At 36.2% G+C, this 19,560-nt stretch overlaps 1 protein-coding gene across 15 annotated transcripts in view; it reads right to left on the bottom strand.

Moving 5' to 3' along the window:
• The window catches only part of PTPRD (protein tyrosine phosphatase, receptor type D), a 2,156,277-nt gene that overhangs the window by 164,599 nt on the left and 1,972,118 nt on the right, over nt 1-19,560 (bottom strand). For all 15 annotated transcript variants that reach the window (XM_023508432.1, XM_023508444.1, XM_012813956.2 and 12 more), the window contains 5 exons: nt 18,336-18,469; nt 14,832-14,976; nt 11,337-11,642; nt 10,265-10,458; nt 4,112-4,229 (listed from right to left, as the gene is read on the bottom strand). In XM_023508432.1, coding sequence (XP_023364200.1) covers nt 4,112-4,229; nt 10,265-10,458; nt 11,337-11,642; nt 14,832-14,976; nt 18,336-18,469 — 897 coding nt within the window. The remainder of the gene's footprint in view (nt 1-4,111; nt 4,230-10,264; nt 10,459-11,336; nt 11,643-14,831; nt 14,977-18,335; nt 18,470-19,560) is intronic.

Below are 19,560 nucleotides of genomic sequence, written 5' to 3'. Positions count from 1 at the left end.
TATAGTTATGTTTTACCATTCATATGAATGTATAGGTGATTATATATTGATTTCATTGTAGTATTGAGTACATTGGATACTTTTTTTTCCCATTCTTGAGATACTTTACTAAGAAGAATATGTTCCAGCTCCATCCAGGTGAATACAAAAGATGTGAAGTCCCCATCTTTTTTTGTGACTGCATAGTATTCCATGGTGTACATATACCACAATTTGTTAATCCATTCATGGGTCAATGGGAACTTGGGCTGTTTTTCATTAAAATTTTCCAAAATTTTGGTTCCAAGGAGCTTCAAAATAGTATGCACATATGCATCTTATTTACATAAGATGCACATAAAGCTAAGATAGATAAATATGCTTAATTTCTTGATACGGACCACCACAAATATAGATTGCATTATGATAGTATATGTAAGTTATATATAAGTATGTTCTTATTATCTGATGTTTCACTTTATAATAGTGCTATGGTACAAATTTGGAGAAATATATAGACTGATACTCTAAGAAAAAAATCCTCTGACTTTATGAAAGCAGATATTTATTCTTCTGTGGGAACCAGAGCTTAGGTTAGAGTAATGCCTTTTGTTTTTAGTGCTAGCATGACCTTTCCAGTTTTGGTATATAAAAGCTTATGGGCTTGGACTCATGAGAACAAAAAATAGTTCCAGAACCATTTCTGACCTATTGGCTTTCCTTGCTGTGCCAGGAGCATCTCAGTCTGGTCTGATTGCCAAACCTACAACAGACATTCTTTTCCCTGGGCAGAAGTTTTACTAAGCCTGAAAACCATGTGACAACCAGCCTGGGAGCCCCAGGATGCACAAGTGGACAATTCAGTAAAGAAATGAGCACTGAGGCTGCTTGAGGAAGAACTCCTAATACTACCTCAGAGAGGGTGGCCACCTGAAGTGATGCTTAAAATGTCCAGAAATGTGTGAATGGTGGAAATAATGGATGTGGCTTAAAATTCGTGGTGGGTAAGGGTTTCAGACAGTTGTGATATTTCATCCAGGAAGTAACAGATAGAATAAAACAGGGAAAAGGAATGAGGCGAATTCTACATCATTGCATATATGGTTAGAAAGATTTCTACTAAACTCTACATATTCACAAAGAAACCTATCCTCTTTCTGGCTTCCAGAAAGTTGATATGTATGAAATATTTACCAACCATTCATTTTGTACAAAGACTTATACACTGGCATACAGATTTTTGAATGGGAATATAAAGATAGGATCCAGCAGAGTCCATGTCCCCTAACACATGCATACTCTAGCTGAGAAAATAAAGAGGTAGAGTGGACTATTCTGTATGTGTAGCCTGGCTCAAGGTTTCTAATGAATAGGGTTACTGTGTGGGCCCTACTCACTATGTGGTTCTACTTATTCCAGCATTGACGTGTGAGGGTTGACAAGGTGGAAAGTGTTTTACTCTTTGATGTCATTTTTAAGCAGTGTCTTAGAGAACATATTCAAACAGAATATGTTTCTAATTTATATCATGACATATAAACTGTCCTCCCTTATGCTTTTTCTTATTTCTTTATTATATTCTTTCTTTTCAGAAATCTTTTAAGACTTCACAAATGGTACATAGGGACAGATGCCCTTTACTTCTTAGCCAACAGCAATCAGTGGAGATCAACCAAGGCACTCAGTCCCAATGGTTTTACATTTAGCCTGAATTTAACCTAGCACCAAAGCAGCAAAAACTATAATTGGCTGGACTAAGTCTGTTATTTCTAAATTCTCCATGTCACAGTCATTTTTTGATCATCCTTAAACATAGCTGCTCAGTAGAGTACTGGAATTCATGTAAAAATACACAGAAAATGTCAAACCAGGGAATCTTCTGGTTGCCTTTAACCTCAAGGCCTCAGGCAACAGTCCAATTACCGTCATACCGAACAGTGGGAGTATTAACAAAGAAACTGCAAAAATGTCATGATCTTTGAAACATAAAAGCCAACATTTTCTTTAGAAGCATCCTTCGGGTTATCTGAATCTTACATGGATTATTTAAGTTATCACCAGTATTCTTGTTTCAAAGATATGTTTACAGAGTCCAGAAACAGCATAGAATAAATAAACATATCCCACAATCAGGAATTTTACTATTACAGTAAAATTTTTTGAGAATTTCTGAATTCTGTGTGGAAGCTACAACTAAATACCCTTCTAATTATGGTTATTAGGAGCTCACATCTGTGGGATAAACTCAGTAATTCTTCACAGACACATATTATAAAGTTTTTCTTAATAGTATATAAAACAAAACAAATTGATACATTAACTAATTGCATAGGGATAAAACATAAGTAGAGAATGCTTATACAGAGGAAAAGGAGAGATTTTCTCTGACAGGGATTATAAATCCCAATTCTCCCACCTTCATCCCAGGCTCCTGGGGGAGGTCTGAAGAAAGTAACTGTGCAGGCATCTAAATTATAAGCATTTGCTTTCCCAATACCCAAGTCTCTGTTGGTTAAAAAAGATCTGAAACTGCGAATGGAAATTCCAAAAGAATTCTATATTTGAATCGTATGGATAAGATTCATAATTCTAAATAAACTTCTATATTGTGACTAAACAGTGAAGAGCTAGTCTTAAAAACATTGAAACAGACAAAACCATTCCTTTCTCTGGGATTCATATCCCTGGGCTATAAATGTACTTTCTCCTCATTACACGACCCCCATCTTATGGACAATAGAAATTTAATGCATCTCATAAGACATTTCAGGCTTATTGAGATGCAGTTGTAAATGGGAATGAAGGAAATGTATTTTCTTCCATTTGGATTCTATTTCAAGAGTTCTAACCATGGTTGTCCATGTTCCAACAGATAATGGTTCCATCATCATTAAACACGGATCTCCTATTTGGGGCACTAAACTAGCCTGATAAATGGTACTCTTAAAAAAATAAAAATAAAAAAGCCCAGAAGACTCTGGCTTGAAGGAGTTTTGCCATCTGTAATTCTGCTGCTGGAGGCAGTTCCAGGTGGCAGGAAGTGAGCAAGGCAAATCTTAGACATTTAGACAAATTGGGCAGTGAGCATGGCACCCAGGAGGGTGCTCAAGATCACAGCTGTTCTCTACTTTATGCCTTCACTTAGAGGTGTGTTCCTGAAAATTTGTGTGAGAAATGATTCAGGAGGAGTAAATCAAATCATAGTTGAAATGTTCTGTGGGAATGGCTATACACAGGGACTGGAGGAGATTCCTTTTGCAATTATCTCTCAATTTACTGCTTTTACAAACCCAGCTCTTCCTTCATGCGGGTTTTTCTCGATGTGGTCATCCAACCTAACTATAAAGAGCCCTGAAGAAGCTTTGTTCTACAGAAAAGAGCAATTTCGTACGAGTTCACTTTCTTGCTTCTTAAATTCTTTTTTCGGTTTCCCATCTTTTGCACAATTTGGCTTCTTTACACGCCCCCACAGCAATGGGTCAGGAGGAGAAAATGACAAAGGATAAATCATGAACCCAGTTCAACATGGCAGCTCTTCTGAAAGGCTCTGTTGTTGGGAGAGGTCGAACCTGCTGGGTGACTTTCCTGCCTACAGGCCTGCCCTCCAGACCCTCACAGGACTTTCTCCTCATGTTCCTCAAGCCACGGCTTGAATACCCTTCCTGTAAGAGACCTTCTTATACACCTAGAGGCGTTCTAATCCTTTGTGCCTACAAATCTTTACTTTTCAATCCATTCCTTCTTGACATTTTATTATATACTCATTTATTTGTGTCTTAATTATTTAGTCCTATTCATAAGACAAATTTCATGACATGAGAGTACTCTTTTTCTGATTTGTTGATTGGCATATCTCTAGCACTAGGAACAGTGCCTGACACATAATAGGCGCTTTAAAAAAGATTTGTTGAATGATCGATTGAGTACTTTGTACAAAGTATGTATTTGCATGATTTTTCTTCCCTGAACTCTATTGTTCTTCTCCTGAACTAAAACATATGAAAGTTGACCGTAGTCCATCGATTTCCTCTGATTTTATCATAATACAATCATGATAGAAGCCACCTGAACTATTTAGAAAGTTAGTACACATATTATTGTTCACAGCAAATACATGCACAGACATAATTACCTGCCCCAGTGGTAGACACTAGTTTGGGCTTGCTGCGAGCACCATCTCCTTTGGTGGTGTAGGCTGTGACAGTGAGGGAGTAGGAGGTTTCAGGCTGTAGCCCAGAAATGATCATGTCCTAAAACGACACAATAGAATAACACTGATTCAAAACATGCTAAGAATGCTCTGAAGGAAAACAAGGTGGTCTGTTTTCATTCTGTGCATGCTTGGGCATCCCTGATGGCCATGCTGAGCACCGGGAGTATCATGCCTGAAGCTCATGCTGGGGAGATGTGTTTTCATGCTGACACTGAAGGGTGGGAGGGTTTTAGGCATCTTACAATGCAGCCCTTAAGGAAGTTACAAACAAGAAATCTGGAGCCATAACTCATGAATTTTTGAACCTAAACTTGCCTGCCCTTACTAGTTTGATAATCCAAGGCAAGTTAATTTGCCCTCCTATACCTTTCCTTTCCCATCTGAAAGTTGGAATAATAATAAAGACCCAATAGGGTTACTGGAGGATTGAATGTACTGTATCAGGTAAACTCTAAGAATTACGCTTGGCTCACAGTGAGCCCTCCACAAACTAGCCGTGATACCAACAGCTTGCCATATGTAACCACTGTAACTGAGTCCACAGACAAGGATGGGGCTTGCATAGTCCGCTTTATCACTAAGTATTATGCCCCAGGGTTGATGTTGGATCTAGAAATACTGAGAGCCAGAGAATTTTCATAGTACTCCAGGAACATATTGGCAAACTGGAGGGCTATGAACAAAAATCATTATGAATCGAGAAGAACTTTCTGGCAAATTAGAAAGCATGACATACGACCAAAGAATAGAACAACAGGACTAGTGCTTTACCACATAACTAATGTGCACTCAATCAATTCTATTTATCAAATGTTACATGTCACAAACTATCAAAACTCTTCATTTTCTTTGAGTAAGGGTCCACAGCTGTAGTGATTATGTGACCCAATGATCTTTATCTATTCCTTTAAAGTGGAGGTGGCATGATTCTTAGAGTATTGGCTACTAACTTGTTCTGGTGTTTCCTTAAAAGCTGCATGCCCCCCCGCCCCACAACAATAGTGATATAAAAACTCTTTTGGATTTTTGATGCAGTTACATTTTCAAATTGAATATAGGTAAATTTAAGAAAATATATAGTGTCATTATCTTCCAAATCTAAAGACAATGTGTTAAGTGAACAGACTGTACTGTGTGGAATACAGTGTTGCTGGTTTTTCTTTTTCCTTTTTTTTTTTTTTTTAAGCAAGACTGTACTACAAGCCATTGAACTCAACTGTTTAAGCTGATTCCAAATATGATAACTCTTGGCAATGTGCTTTTTCAAAAGAGCAAGAATATGATAATTATGGAAATTCAAGAATTTCAGATGCCATTCTGAAGAGTCACTGGAAATTTTATTCTACCAGATAAATGGATTATTTGAGAGAGATGTTTTATATCCAAGACCCTGGAATGCTTTTACTTACATTTCAGAGGATACAAAAACTAAGTGAACTACGTGAAAGCAGCATTTTAAATTATGGTAGCCATAGTATACTGGCTATTCCCAAAACTATGATGAGTAAATACTAATGTTATTGTTCCCAAGGTCCCTCTCACATGCCCCTGGATTACTGCTAAAAGGTAGGTGAGGCTAGCAGGAAAAAGAAGCAAGAATTGCTTCTATCAACAAATTTTACACACTCTGAGCCTTATACGTATAATTCATAAAATCTGCATTAACGACATGCATCTGCCTTGTGACCCAAGGCTGTCACAGAATAATGTAAGTTAACACAGTTGGAAATTAGTCAAGTCCTCTGCAGTGGTATAATCTCAAATAGATGCAATTCTATCTGCCATGATCACATCCTCTCATCGGTTACAGTTTCTTTCTTTCAGTAGTGGCTACCCTTCCTTGGTGGTTTCTGTACCTCTGTGAGATGGCTGCCTGTTACTAGGGCCACAGCCTCAGTCTCCTGGTCCTCTCCTGTCCCTTCTCTGCTCTACATTTTGTCCCAGACTGTGACAAGCTGGCATTCTTGAGGCTCCATCAAAGTCATTTCTCTCTGGTCTGCTGCACTTGTTTCCAGTCTTAGAAACTGCATTCTTTTCCAAACCTTAAATAATTATTTCTGCCTCTGACTCAAATTTGTCTCCAAACCCACACTTCCCATTTGAGCTCTAGTGGCACATACATTCATTGTAAATATCCTATGACTACCCAGTGATACCTCAAATTCAACTTACCTGAAAAATCATTCCCAGAAGCTGACTCTCCCTCCTTACTTTCATATTTTAATGACTGGTAATGTATCTGCAAAACTTATGCACTATCTTTGACCTCTTTTTCTTCCTCAAGTTCTTATTCAGCATGTTTTTGTCAATTTTATTGATCATAACTATCCCTTCTGCTGCTGAACTTTTACCACTTCATGACTGAATTACACAGTAAAATCTCTCTTTTTACCTGCTCTTCTATTTGCTACCTTTTTATTCTCTATCTGTGAAGTCACTGTTTTTTAAACTACAGATAATCACCATTTAGCACATCATGAAACCAATTTTAGACAGTCAGACCAGCATTTAAACAAATAAAAAATGGAATAGGCTTGAATATAAAATGTTAGACTTCATTATATATTTAAAGTGTTATTTTATATAATTTTATTTTAATTAAGCATATGTAGTAAATGTGTATTGAATCGTGACATATAATGTATTTCTTGCTATAGATCACAGTCAAATAAATTTATAAAACATTTTTGCAATGCCAATTCCATGAGAACTGAGAACTGATAATTTGTATGTCTTTATCAAGATTTCCATCAAGAGCCCTGTGTTGTGGCAATACATACATGTTTACTGAATGAAAGATTCCCTTCGTACCAACTTTTCTCTCATTTCTCTCTTTAACATTTTTTGATGAGTAAAAGACTGACCAGCTCTTTGGCTTGATACCTTATGTTTTCCCAACATTATAATTTACCTCTAGTTGTACTTCTCACAAACTTAGTTAAATGAAGCCTCAGTTTGTGTAAGACTAGCCAAGTTGCTGTCACCTGACTATATCACACACTCACTTATCCCAGTGACTGATTCTGCTGGGCTCAACTTTAAGAAAGTATGTTCCCACCTCCAGCTCCCTAACACACACACACACACACACACACACACACGCACACTCATGCATACACATGCCATTTCATCTATTTAATCTCTAGTCATCTCCCAAATTCTCAACTCAGCCTCACCTTTTTACTGTCCTAGAGAGACAGTGATCTAACTAATGCAGAGACATTAGTTAATTCATAGTTCGTAGACATTCTCACTCATTTACTAATGCATTACACACTGCAGTTTAGGACACTTCTTTTGCTGTATTTTCTGAAGTTTTTCAGAACTTTTCTTTCCCCCTAGCCACCTAGACTGTGAACACTTGGGAGGTAGGTGCCACCTCATGTGCCTTCCACAGTACCACACATATGGGAGTTTCTTAAGAAATAACATAAACCTCTCACTCAAATATTTAAAAACATTCCTCACTCAGTGAGATACTTGTTGCCTCTTAGCATGATCCATTCAATTGTACTAAACCTGTATGGGTACAAGAGAGAATAGCCAGTTCTAGATAGAGTGAATCAGTGCCAGATCTATGCCTTGTTATCCACGGGGTATGTAATCCTAGAGTAGAATTTACGAGCAGCCTACATCAAACAAGTTGACATCTCCAGTCTGCAATGCCTCCATTTAAAGTATGCCTCTGCCGACTGTGTCACAAGGCAGAGTTAGTAGCAGCCATCGAAACAAATACCACAAGCCCGTGACATGTCTTATGCAACAAATAGCATCATGCCAATTTCGCAAAACATCAAAATAAAAAGTATACCACACAGTGAAGATAACTTAAAAATAATTTGTTAGTTCATGCACGTAAGCAAACTGTGATGACAAACCATAAAATAAGCAAAAGAAGGGTATCAGGAAAAACGAGCATATAGAGTCTGCTTTTTGATAAAGCAAATGAAAATTACTCACATGTTCAGTAGTATCATCAAATTCCCACTGATTGAGATTAAGAAGGGGGGGACAAAATAAAAAGAAATGAAGAGATATTTGTAGCCTTATAAAGGCAATGATGCCCTCCTTAGATTAAAAAAATTGAAAAAAATAAATAATTGAAATAGTGTGCACAACAAAATTCCAGACTGTGTCTTGCTGTCACCTCCATCCTTGATTAGGAAGTCAAATTAAATATGTTTTATTACTTTTATCACAAAAATCATCGATGTTTCTCCTAATGTATAACTCACGGAAATGAATCAATAAGGCAAAGCAAAAAGCTATTTTTCTAATCATACCATATTTTATGACATTTATTTTGACTTATTTCTTAGGCTGCATAATTAACTCAAGTCACTATTTAGATTAATATCATTCATTATATTGGAATCTTATAGCCCCAATGAAGTACTGTGAGATGTAATGAAATTTCAGTGAAGACTCAAGTAGAATAAATGAAATGGACAAGACCAATGAAACATAAGGAAAATCAGCAATTAATAAGAAAAGCCAGAGCGGAAGAGAGAAGAAAAGAATTACCGTTTAATGTACTTGGTATATGTGTACTGCTATATATCTCCATTAACTACTGTACTTCACAATGAAAATGGAGACAGAGTGACAGCTTTGTCATGTATAATATCTAAGAACCATGGAAGGGCCTCATAGCCTGATGGACGTATTGTTTTCTTTTCCATAATTGCAGACTTACAATATAGCAATAATGGCTTTGTTCACTTTATACTATGAGAACTTTCTCTCTTAGAGGCACTATGAAACAAATGTTCATAAAAATTCAGTCAATGTCCCTTTCCTGGCTTTGAAGGGATGCTATGCACCTCTACCTACGTTTACAGAAATGTTCTTTAGGCCAAAACCATAGAACTGGGTTGGGGGTAGATAGGTGAACACAAATCCATATCTTTTAGTTAAAATCTTTCAAAACTGAAACATAAGAACTTTTGTAAGCTGACTTAAGACTCTGGAGGCAAACACTTCCTTATAGCCACAGGGATATTTCATGCTCTCATATTTCTCACAGACAAGAATGTTAAACTGGCCCATGTGTTGCAGCAGCTTTTCACTTGCTTCATAATCTTTCCCATTTTCACACAAAGGGAGACATTTCCATTTGAAATAGATTACAATGGTTTTATCAAGGCCATCCATTTCCCTGTCTAGCCATCAATTTGCTGGGTAAGTAAAGCACTCTAATATTTGTCATATCCATCACCGATGGATAGGGACAGCAAGGGAAGCTATTCCATGGGTTATGGATAATTCCAAGCATGGCAATTATAAAATGAAATCTCCTCCTCCTTTTAGGAAAATATATGAAATACAAATAGAATTATTGAGGGACTGTCATTGAACAACCTCCCAGCACTGAAAAAAATTGAAAATTTTCAAAGCTCTGTTTTAAACAACTAATTCAAAAACCAAGTTGTGAAACCATGGTTGAAACCATGGCCCTAACCACTGATAAAATTTCTTACATACTCAATTAGTCACTATTAGTACTTTCCTTAAATTGGCTCAGCATGGGGGCACCCCTTTTATGTCTGGGAAACTCTAATTTGTATTATTGTTACTATCTTTATTTTTCTTTGACATAAAACAATTAATTACTTTCATCAAATATGTGACTTGATAGAAATACACTAAAAAAAAAAAAAAAATACTACACGGATACCTCTCCATGAGTAAAAAATGTCTGGTTTTCAATGTAAGAAGTCACACCATTAGGAATTAGATCAACTAGTTCCAAGTAGTTTTAGCATAGCAGAAAATAGATCCCGTTCACAAAATTGCCATTTATAACTTTCCCTCTAACTTAACTAACTTGATCATTTTTTAAACTCAAAAAGGCAAACTCAGATAAATTAAAAAGAGCAGAATATCTATATTTTAAAAAACAGTAACATGTTTTCAATCAGACTTGAGTGTTATTTCATTATAATTCTCTTAAGTTGATGGCAACTATGATTGAAAAGATAAATACACATCAATTGTAATTTTTTAAATGTTAAAAACCTAAAAATAAGGCCTATTATATAAAAACATAGGTACATAATTTCAGAGGCTTACCTGTGCATCAGCCAGCATGACGTCTTTCAGCATGGGCTGGCCTTTGGGCTCACCGTTTTCCATCCTCACATAATGCACCTGGTATCCTCTTATTTGGCCATGCTGTTTATTGGGCACAGGTGAGCGCCATGAGACTTTAACAGATGTTGAGTTGACAGCCTCTACCTCGACTTTGCGAGGAGGACCACTAGGAACTGGAACAACATCATTGGATAAAAGAAAATTATAGGCACTTGTCCCACCCAGTCAGAGCATTTTCTGCATTTTCTTTACTTAGTTTTTTTTCTTTAAAAAAATGGGTAGACCCACTATTTTCCTTTGAAGAATACAAACATTTTCAACCAATGAAAATGCTTAACCAATCTGCTCTACCTTTTAAGAAAAGATCAAAAAACATGACCAATGCAAAAAAAAAAAATGGAAGAAAAAAAGAGTATCAGAGAAATAGAAAAACATGTAAAAAAATGTACAAAAGCCAAGGAAGATGCTTTGAGGTTCAAAGCATGAAAGCACAAAGAGGTATAGCATCGAAATAATAACAAAAACTGGCTGTCGATCGTTGTGTGTTTTTTAAAGGTTTCTTTTTTAATAGCAGAATAAAAAGATTCTTGATTATATGGATTATCTTCTTTTTTTCTCATATTAAAGGTATTCCATACAACAGAGGCCAAAAATTGAATGCCGAGCATCAGTGTCTCTGGAATTTTATGTAAGAAATAAAAGCCCACAAAAAGACAAGAAGACAGTTTTTAAAAAGTTCACTTCAAAATGCCACAAAAAGCCAAGAAAAACATGGAAGACTTTAGGTGAAGGTACAGAGAGAGTCTGGATATAAGACCAGAGAAGCAAACTGTTCTTTTTAAAGAGAGGCAAAATACTGCATTGAGATTGAAAAAAAGAAAAAAAAATTGCCCAGGCTGTAGCAAAGACAGGTCTTTGGCAAAAATATTGAAGTAACAGCAATGCTGGGTAAAAAGATGAGCAGAGAAAAATTGATTATGGTTAGCCTATCAAAAGACAGCAGACCAGGATTGTGTCAGAGGGTGAAACTGACGTAGCGGAGGCAACATACCATCTTCATCGGTTCGAATCAACACGGACAAGCTCTCAGGGCCAGGGCCGACATCGGTATGGGCTGTCACAGTGATGCGGTATTCAGTCCATTTTTCCAGCTGTTCCAAAAGGTATTTGGTAGTATCCGAAGGAATTCCCAAAATCTCGTGAGGCTTGTCATCTTCCCCATCCACTGCTGTGTACTTGATGGAGTATTCAGTGATAATGCCATTCTGGTTTTCCACTGGTGGAGGTTGCCAACTTACCAAAATACTAGTGGAACTTGGGCTGGTGCAACTAATGTCTTGAGGAGGAGCTGACGGCTCTTATTTTGGTAGTGAGTTAAAGGAGGATTTAAGTGAAAGGACAGGAGTGGTTGAAAAAAAAATGATAAAACAAAAGAAAAGGCAAAAATAAATAAACGAACAATAAGGGTAACAAAACAAAAATAAGGCTTTGAAACTTAAATTTTAATGACAAATTTATGTACCTTGGCTTAGTAATATGAATAAACCAAAAACAAATAATAATGAGTAAATGACCAAAAATAATGTAATGACCAAAAATAATAGTGGGTGGGGGGAAATGAAACCTTGAGATAATAGAGCCTCAAGTAAAGTTACCTACCTGCAATTTAAATTGTTCTTCTAAACCAATCCCTCAGTATCCCCCGCCCCCACTATACTGACTACTCAGCTTCAAAACAGCTGAAAACAGTGCTAATATGTTACTTGAGTCTTATGATGCTTCAAAGACTTGTTCCAAGCCTTCACTCCTACATTCTAAAAGGAGGTTGATTTATATGCATACAGTATTGGTTTGTGAACAGTTTCTGAAGTATGACAAGTTGTAATAACTGCTAGTGTCCTTCCTCCACTTTCAATGAATACTCAATCAATTAATTAAATTAAAACCACAAAACCCATGAAAGAGTTTATTCTTTCTAAAAAAAACTAAGTTTGCCTGACCAGTTTTAATGAAAAGTGTTATCCTAACATTGATCATAGCCCATATACAGTGAGCATGCAGAATCAATAAAGGATGAAAATACAGAGTTCAAGATTTACCTACCAGAGGGTAATGTCAGGCTTGTTGATTCTGACTGTAACTTGTACTTACCCTACGTCAGCTTTCAGCTTTTTTATTATAACTCTTCTTGAGACACCATTGCTAGTGAAGAATTAGATCCCACCAGCACATTTTGGTAAAATCAAATAATAATCATCTATCCCTTATAAAATGTCAATAACATAGCCATTACACATAAGTTGTTTTTTTTTTTTTTCTAAATCAAGAATCATCTGGAAAAGATATGACTTGGGAGCATAATTGCTTTCACTTTGTACATAATTATTCAAATAAAATAGGGATTACATTAGAATTAAAAGAAATACTTTCTTACTGTCCATTCTAAAACTAGTAATTGCTGAACAATTATTTTCTATCAAGTTTTCCAAATGTTATCATTATTTGATAATAATTTATAAGTCAGCAAAGAACCACACCACTATTATCATAAATTATTTTAAAGTTAATAATACATATTCCTAAAGAAGAACAAACAAGTAGGATAAGATATACGAGTACATACACATACACATAATTATTTCATAAAGCAATATCTATGTAGAATGAATAAAGCAATCCTAAGTTCCGTATTTCACCGTGCAGTCTGGTGGTTTACTTAGACTTGGTAAGTATTAACAGTATGGAGGACCAGGTGTACCCAATTGTTTAGAGGATTATTGGTCTTTTCTAATTTATGTGCCTTGTGTTCATTGTTATAGTCAATCAAAATAAGACCCTGCCTGTACTGCTGAAAAAAAAAAAATCTTCATAGGACAGCCTTGTAAATTTGGAATAAGATTTACAAAATCACATGAATATCATGTTTATTGATTCTAACTAGAGGGTCTTAAATCTCAAACTAGTTAATATATATTATAATTATTCATAATATATTGAATTGTTCATGCAACAACAAGGACTCATTTGTAATTCTTTTTAAAAAGCTGACAATTGATTTTCACTGTGCTACCTTCAGACCTGTTTTTGTGAACATATATTCAACACCGTTAGAAACATTCACTTTAATACAATAAAGAGTAGATAAGCTTTTGATGTGGTTATAAAAATCCATTCAATCTCTATGCACGTATACACGTATAGGTAGAAAAATGAGTTTTATATTGAAGCATGTACAATTTCTTTTCATTAAATGCTTAGTTTTATGAAATGATCTACATTATTATTTATTAGCCTTCCTGCAGAATTCAAAGCAGACATACAGAAAGTGCATTAATTTACATGCTTCTATCTTCAAATGATAAGAAATGTTATGGGAATAGAATATAATCACTAATGGATGCTAATACTTTTCATATGAATAATCATATTTTGATTAAGAGGGAGAATATGAATTTTACAATCAAAAACCTTGAAAGAGTTCAAGTTTCTATTAAAAAATGAAATGATGGAAAATTTGCTTAGATGAAAGGAAATTAATCCATTAAAATATAAATTTCATGTTTGTGGATAGGTCTAACTACTAGGTCAACAGAACATCCTCTTGACAAAAGCCAAAGTATGCATATTACACATATCAATTTCATAAGTCACTATGTCAAACAGCACAGATAAAATATCACCAAAAACCTCAGAAAAATCACTCCATAAAACACTTTAATGTAAGGAGTTGTTTATAGAGGAATCATAGATGCTTATTGATAAAAAGCAAATAATAGTATTATAAGCCACCAAACTTTCCGTCAAACACAATCTCCTGAATAATACTCTGTGCAGAACAATTTTTCCTGGGCTCAATGAACCCTCATTGCAATTAACATTACTATGCTTAAGGGTAGCAGTTCCCAAAAAAAACTGAACCTGAGGAAATGAAATACAATTTAGGATTCCAAATGTGTTTGCAGTTATCCCATTATTCCTAAATACAGGAATCCGTCCAAATGCAGATATTGGCCAGTATAGATTTTCTGTGACTATTCCAAATTTCCACATGTACTACTTGCAGAGTTAAAAAGGTACAAGTCATAGGAGCTGAGTTTTTCAAATACATGAAATAAAGACTGAATTTGTTAGCCAAGTTAAAACCCGTGTGCTTAAAAAAGATAACGGTTTTGTCTCTTGCTGCCTCTTTCATTTGAGCCAAGCCCTCCTATGATTAGCTTTCAATGTTCTCAATCCAAATTTTGCTTTACAGCCTTATAAATTTAAAATAGGGCCTGGTCTAATTATTTTCACCCACTTATCACCCATGGAGGTCGACTGATTTCTCTGCAACTCTTTCAATTGAGTAAGGGGGAGAACAAGGGCTGTTTTGGAACCAAATGTGAAACCAGCATACATCACTGTTGTATGCCAAAGCTTACTGCTTCTTAGCACAGAGATTACGGACTATTAAGCATATGAGCAGGTTTGCTTGTTGGTGAGGTTAAAGGTAGTAACTTCTCCTAGTTAAAAAAAGGGCAGAAAGGAAGCAAAGAGAGACACCTACTTGACTGCATGGTTCTAGCTGATATTTCGGCAGTAGAAGCACCCAAGCCTTGAGGGGAGCGAGCCGCCAGACGGAAGTAGTACAAGCTGTTCGGCTTCAACCCTTGTAGCCTATACGATGTCCCTGGCTCAATGGTAATTCGTTGCTGTGGGTAACAAGAGAATCTGTCATCTTTGTTAAGTAAGCAAATGTATATATATATTTTGAGACAGAGTCTCACTATGTTGCCCTGGGTAGAGTGCCATGGCATCACAGCTCACAGCAACCTCTAACTCTTAGGTTTAAGAGATTCTCTTGCCTCAGCCTCCCACGTAGCTGGGACTGTAGGTGTCCACCACAACGCCTAGCTATTTTTTGGTTGCAGTTGTCCTTGTTGTTTGGCAGGCCCAAGATGGGTTTGAACCCTCTCCCCGCCCCCCCCGCCCCCCCCCGCCCAGGGCTGGAGTCCTAGCCCCTTGAGCTACAGGCACTGAGCCTAAGCTAATGACTTTTATCCCAAGGTCTGGGAGCATGGGCTTTCTGTTATCAGCATTCTAATCTCATCAAAATACTATAAAAAGCGTTGACAGTGGTACCAAGGGTTCTACTAGGGAAACTACATAATGAAAATATCTGAGTTTAAAAGGCAAGTTTCTACAAAAGGTAACTGGGATTCAGGCAAGCCAGAGATCTTTTTAAGGTTGACACAGTTATCTGCATGCATGGGATGAGAGGGAGACAGACGGGCCAACACCCCCGAGTGTGTTCTAGCCTTAAATATGTATATGTTGCCATGCAACAGACCACAATAGAGACTGGCACCTGCCCTTGGATCGTGGACCATGCCCGACATGTGCAATTTCAATTGAACAGATGTCTAGCTCATTTCCCATGATCTGTAATCTAAATAGGGGGCGAAGAGAATATGACCAGAAGAAGCAACAGTAACTAGTAGTTTGTACAAGGTCTATAGAAGAGATCTCAATTTGTCAAGTTCTGATGTTATACAAATTACAAAGTTATACAAAGTTAGAACCTATAGAAAGCTAAAAAATTTCTGTGACAACATATCATTACTCTAGGTTGATCTAAAACAATCAGAAAACTTCCTTTCTTCATTTGTGACTATAGAAGACAGCTAAAAAAAAAAAATTAACAAACTTTTCTGCAACCTTTATTATCATAAAAGATGTTTGAAATAAGATTTTGTTAATCAAATGCCAGAACTATTACCTTTCGTACTTTAAATTTGCCTTTGCATTTTGCATTGTTGTCTGTACATAATCAATCTTGGATTGAACATTCGCCTATAATAAACCCTGAAATATAAGTAAATATCCAATCTAGTAATAGCATGGCTAATCTTAAGGCTTTTATCAAATGGTGTTTGTCATTTACACAAACAAATAAGTCAAGAGAAATTCAGATATAAACTAGAGAAAACATCCCTAGGGCATTCTGGCTTGCAAACACAAAAGCTTTCAGAAATTTAAATCCACCAAATAATGAAAAAAGGGGATTCTCTAAATAAACAGTAGTAAGGCACAGTCGGTGTGTCAACATCTAAGCGGCCAGAGTGTTCTCAAAGGATTGCCATTATTCTTCACTTTTGCATTCATTTATGTACTTTAATTTGGTGGCGGTGAAGATTTAAAATAATTTAATGCTGATTTATGCCTCACCAAAAAAAAAAAAAAAATCAATAGTTCAAGTTGTACAATAAATACCTTAAGCCTGCAATTTAGTCATATAACTTTTTAAATGCTTAATTGACATGGGCTTCAATGGTTAAATCTAAAAACACTGCATTTAAAAATCTGTTCAGCAGAGATTCTGCCAGTTTAAGCAGATGTAATAAAACAGTTTGTAACAACATATTTATTACAGCATTCAAACTAACGTACAAGTGAACTGATAATTGTTCATTTAGTGCGATTTTTTAAAAAAGGTATTCTTTATTTCAACTTAGAAGCTATTTAACTTTGTGTAGATCTTTTTTTAAAGAGGTGGGAACTGTATAAATTGAGTTTTTCAATATAATGTCCTGAACTTTTTTGTCCTAATATTACCTATAAGATTTCACAATACCAAAATAACACATATTTATTATTATTATAAATTCACATTATGAAAACTTTGGATATATCTCAATATCAACTTCTACAATTTATTTGAAGTGTGCTCAGGAGGCAACAGACCCTAGTGTAGGGGTCCTCAAACTTTTTAAACAGGGGGCCAGTTCACTGTCCCTCAGACCACTGGAGGGCAGGACTGCGCACCCTGGGAAGAGTTGGCTGCTCAGCAGGACAGGCAGAGGTGGCAAAAACACCTGGTGGGCGGGATAAATGTCCTAGGCAGGCTGCATGTGGCCTGTGGGCCACAGTTTGAGGATGCCTGCCCTAGTGGTTAAGAACACAGACTCTAGAAACTGACTCTTTAGACTCAGATCCTAGCTCTGTCATTTACTACAGTGAGACTCTGAGTAAATTATTTAACTTGTTTCCATGTCACTATTTGGTATATGTGAAATGGATTAATAATGGAGGGCAGCTCATAGGGTTATTGTGAACATTAAACGAGTTTATGAATGTGAAACTTTCAGAACAGTGGCCTATCAAGATTAGGGTGACCAGATTTTAACATTGGTAAAGCAGGACAACATGGCCGAGGGGCGGGGCAGGGGATGGGGCAGGGCAGGGCCTGACAACAATGCAAACTTTGATAAGCAGGTCTCGATAATCACTTCTCAACAATTATTTGTTATTATTACAGTTTAACATAAAATTAACAAAAATAATATAAAACTCATATCCTGGCGAAATAGCCACATGGCAGCCAAAAACCATATATTCCCTTCCTGTTCTCCTGCCCGTTCGTGCATTCTTTCCAAAAATCGGGACTTTTTTAAAACTACATGGGACACAGGACAAATTGTTAAAAAGTGCGACATCTGGTCACCCTAATCAAGATGTGTATTCCTTATTTCAATTTTCATTTCAGTGAAAATTTCAGTCATTTCAGTGACTGTCAGCAATTTTCACACCTTCTATAATCTATTGTTATTTGCATAGAATACACAAACTTTATATATATTCATGTACATATAACATAACTTTCCACATACATATAAACATTTGCTATTAGGAAATCTTTCTATGAAACCATTTGGACAAATTCACCCAGCCCAGGACTTTTATTAACTTATAGATCTAATGTAGTCATGTGTCTCTAAAGTGACTTCAGTATTTTAATGCAGAAAAGAACAAAGGAAAGTCCACAAGTCTCACTGCCTACCTGTCCTTTTGCAACTTGGTCTTTCTATAGAACTTGGAAACCTGAATAGAAAGACGTTCCAATAGGAAGGGTCGCTTTGCTGAATAAATTTCTTTTTAATTTAAAAGTCTTTTTGTAACTAAGTCTTTTCTACCAAGGTCCTGTATCTGACCACGAACTGGGGTAAGTACACAAAAGTAGAGTAGTGGCCGTACGTCATGAATGACTAGGAAGGTGAGAAGCTCATCTTACCTCCTCTCCATGCTCCCCATCTTTGTAAACCAGTTCATAGTTGGCAATGGTATCTGAACGTGGCGGTGTCCAAGACAGCAAAATACTGGTTTCAGATTCAGGTTCTGCTTTGAAGTTGAGTGGCTGCCCTGGTACTAAAAACAGGGAGGCAAAGGATTGAACTCACCATGGCCATGAGTATTCACAAGTTCCTCCTTGCTGCATCCACTGAAACCTTTCTAATATGTCCATGTGTATCTGCTTCATGGCAAACTAGCTCCCTTACATTGTCTGAGTTAGCCTCTCTGTATAGACTACATTTTCCTCCAAGAAGCAAGAACAATCTTATAAATACTGTCCTCATCCTTGAGTAGTAACATATCTATTCAAAATATAGTGGGGTTCAAAATTTAGAATATGTCAGTTTCTGAATTCTCAATTTTAGGGGTAATAAAATTATTGACTTCATAATACTATTAGTAACAAATAATTTAAATAAAACCTGAAATATTGCCTAAAACATAATAAATATCAAATACCTAAAAGCTATTGTTATTTATAACTGAATGGGAACTTACTCTTTAGCACTAATTATAACATTCAAATTTCCAAGTAGGTTTATAAAATCCCACCTGTGCTCCATTAACAACAGGTAGCGGCAACCAGAATCCCCTAATATTTTTTCTTACCAACCCACATTTTGAAAGTAAGGTGCATAAAGAAAAAAAAATCCTATCACTTACAAATAATTACTTCTAATCCCTAAATTACTTTAAATTACTTAATGCACTAGACCTAATTCAAACATAAGATTTTCCCTAGTGGCATAGAGCTAAACCACTACACAAATTAAAGTTTATGGAACACAGCTATTATCAGAAATATGGTAATATAGAGAGGACATCTGAAATTCTTACATTAGCCACATCCTCTATGCAATGAGCAGTTTGGAAGAGCTGTCAGATGTAATAAAGAATAGTAAGTTTATTCAGTTTAAAACACCTAACATAAATAAATGCTGGACCAAAGTTAGTTTTGCTATCCCAACTTCCTTGTCAACACCTAACCCCAACAGTTGCCTCCGTACATTATACACAAACAAACCTGACGTATATAAGGGTGTCCCTGGCCAATCTAATCCTAAATTGTGCTTGGCCAATGTCGGCTTTGCTTGGTTGGTGCCTGGGCTTTGCTAGTTGTTAAATACTTGAATCATTACTATTGAGATTAGAGCATGTCTCATTGT

Source organism: Otolemur garnettii, unplaced genomic scaffold (assembly GCF_000181295.1).
Source record: "Otolemur garnettii isolate 467f Iridium unplaced genomic scaffold, OtoGar3 scaffold00006, whole genome shotgun sequence".
Lineage (NCBI taxonomy): Eukaryota > Metazoa > Chordata > Mammalia > Primates > Galagidae > Otolemur > Otolemur garnettii.
Note: the sequence above shows the minus strand (reverse complement) of the source record. Positions and strands in the feature narration are given on the sequence as shown.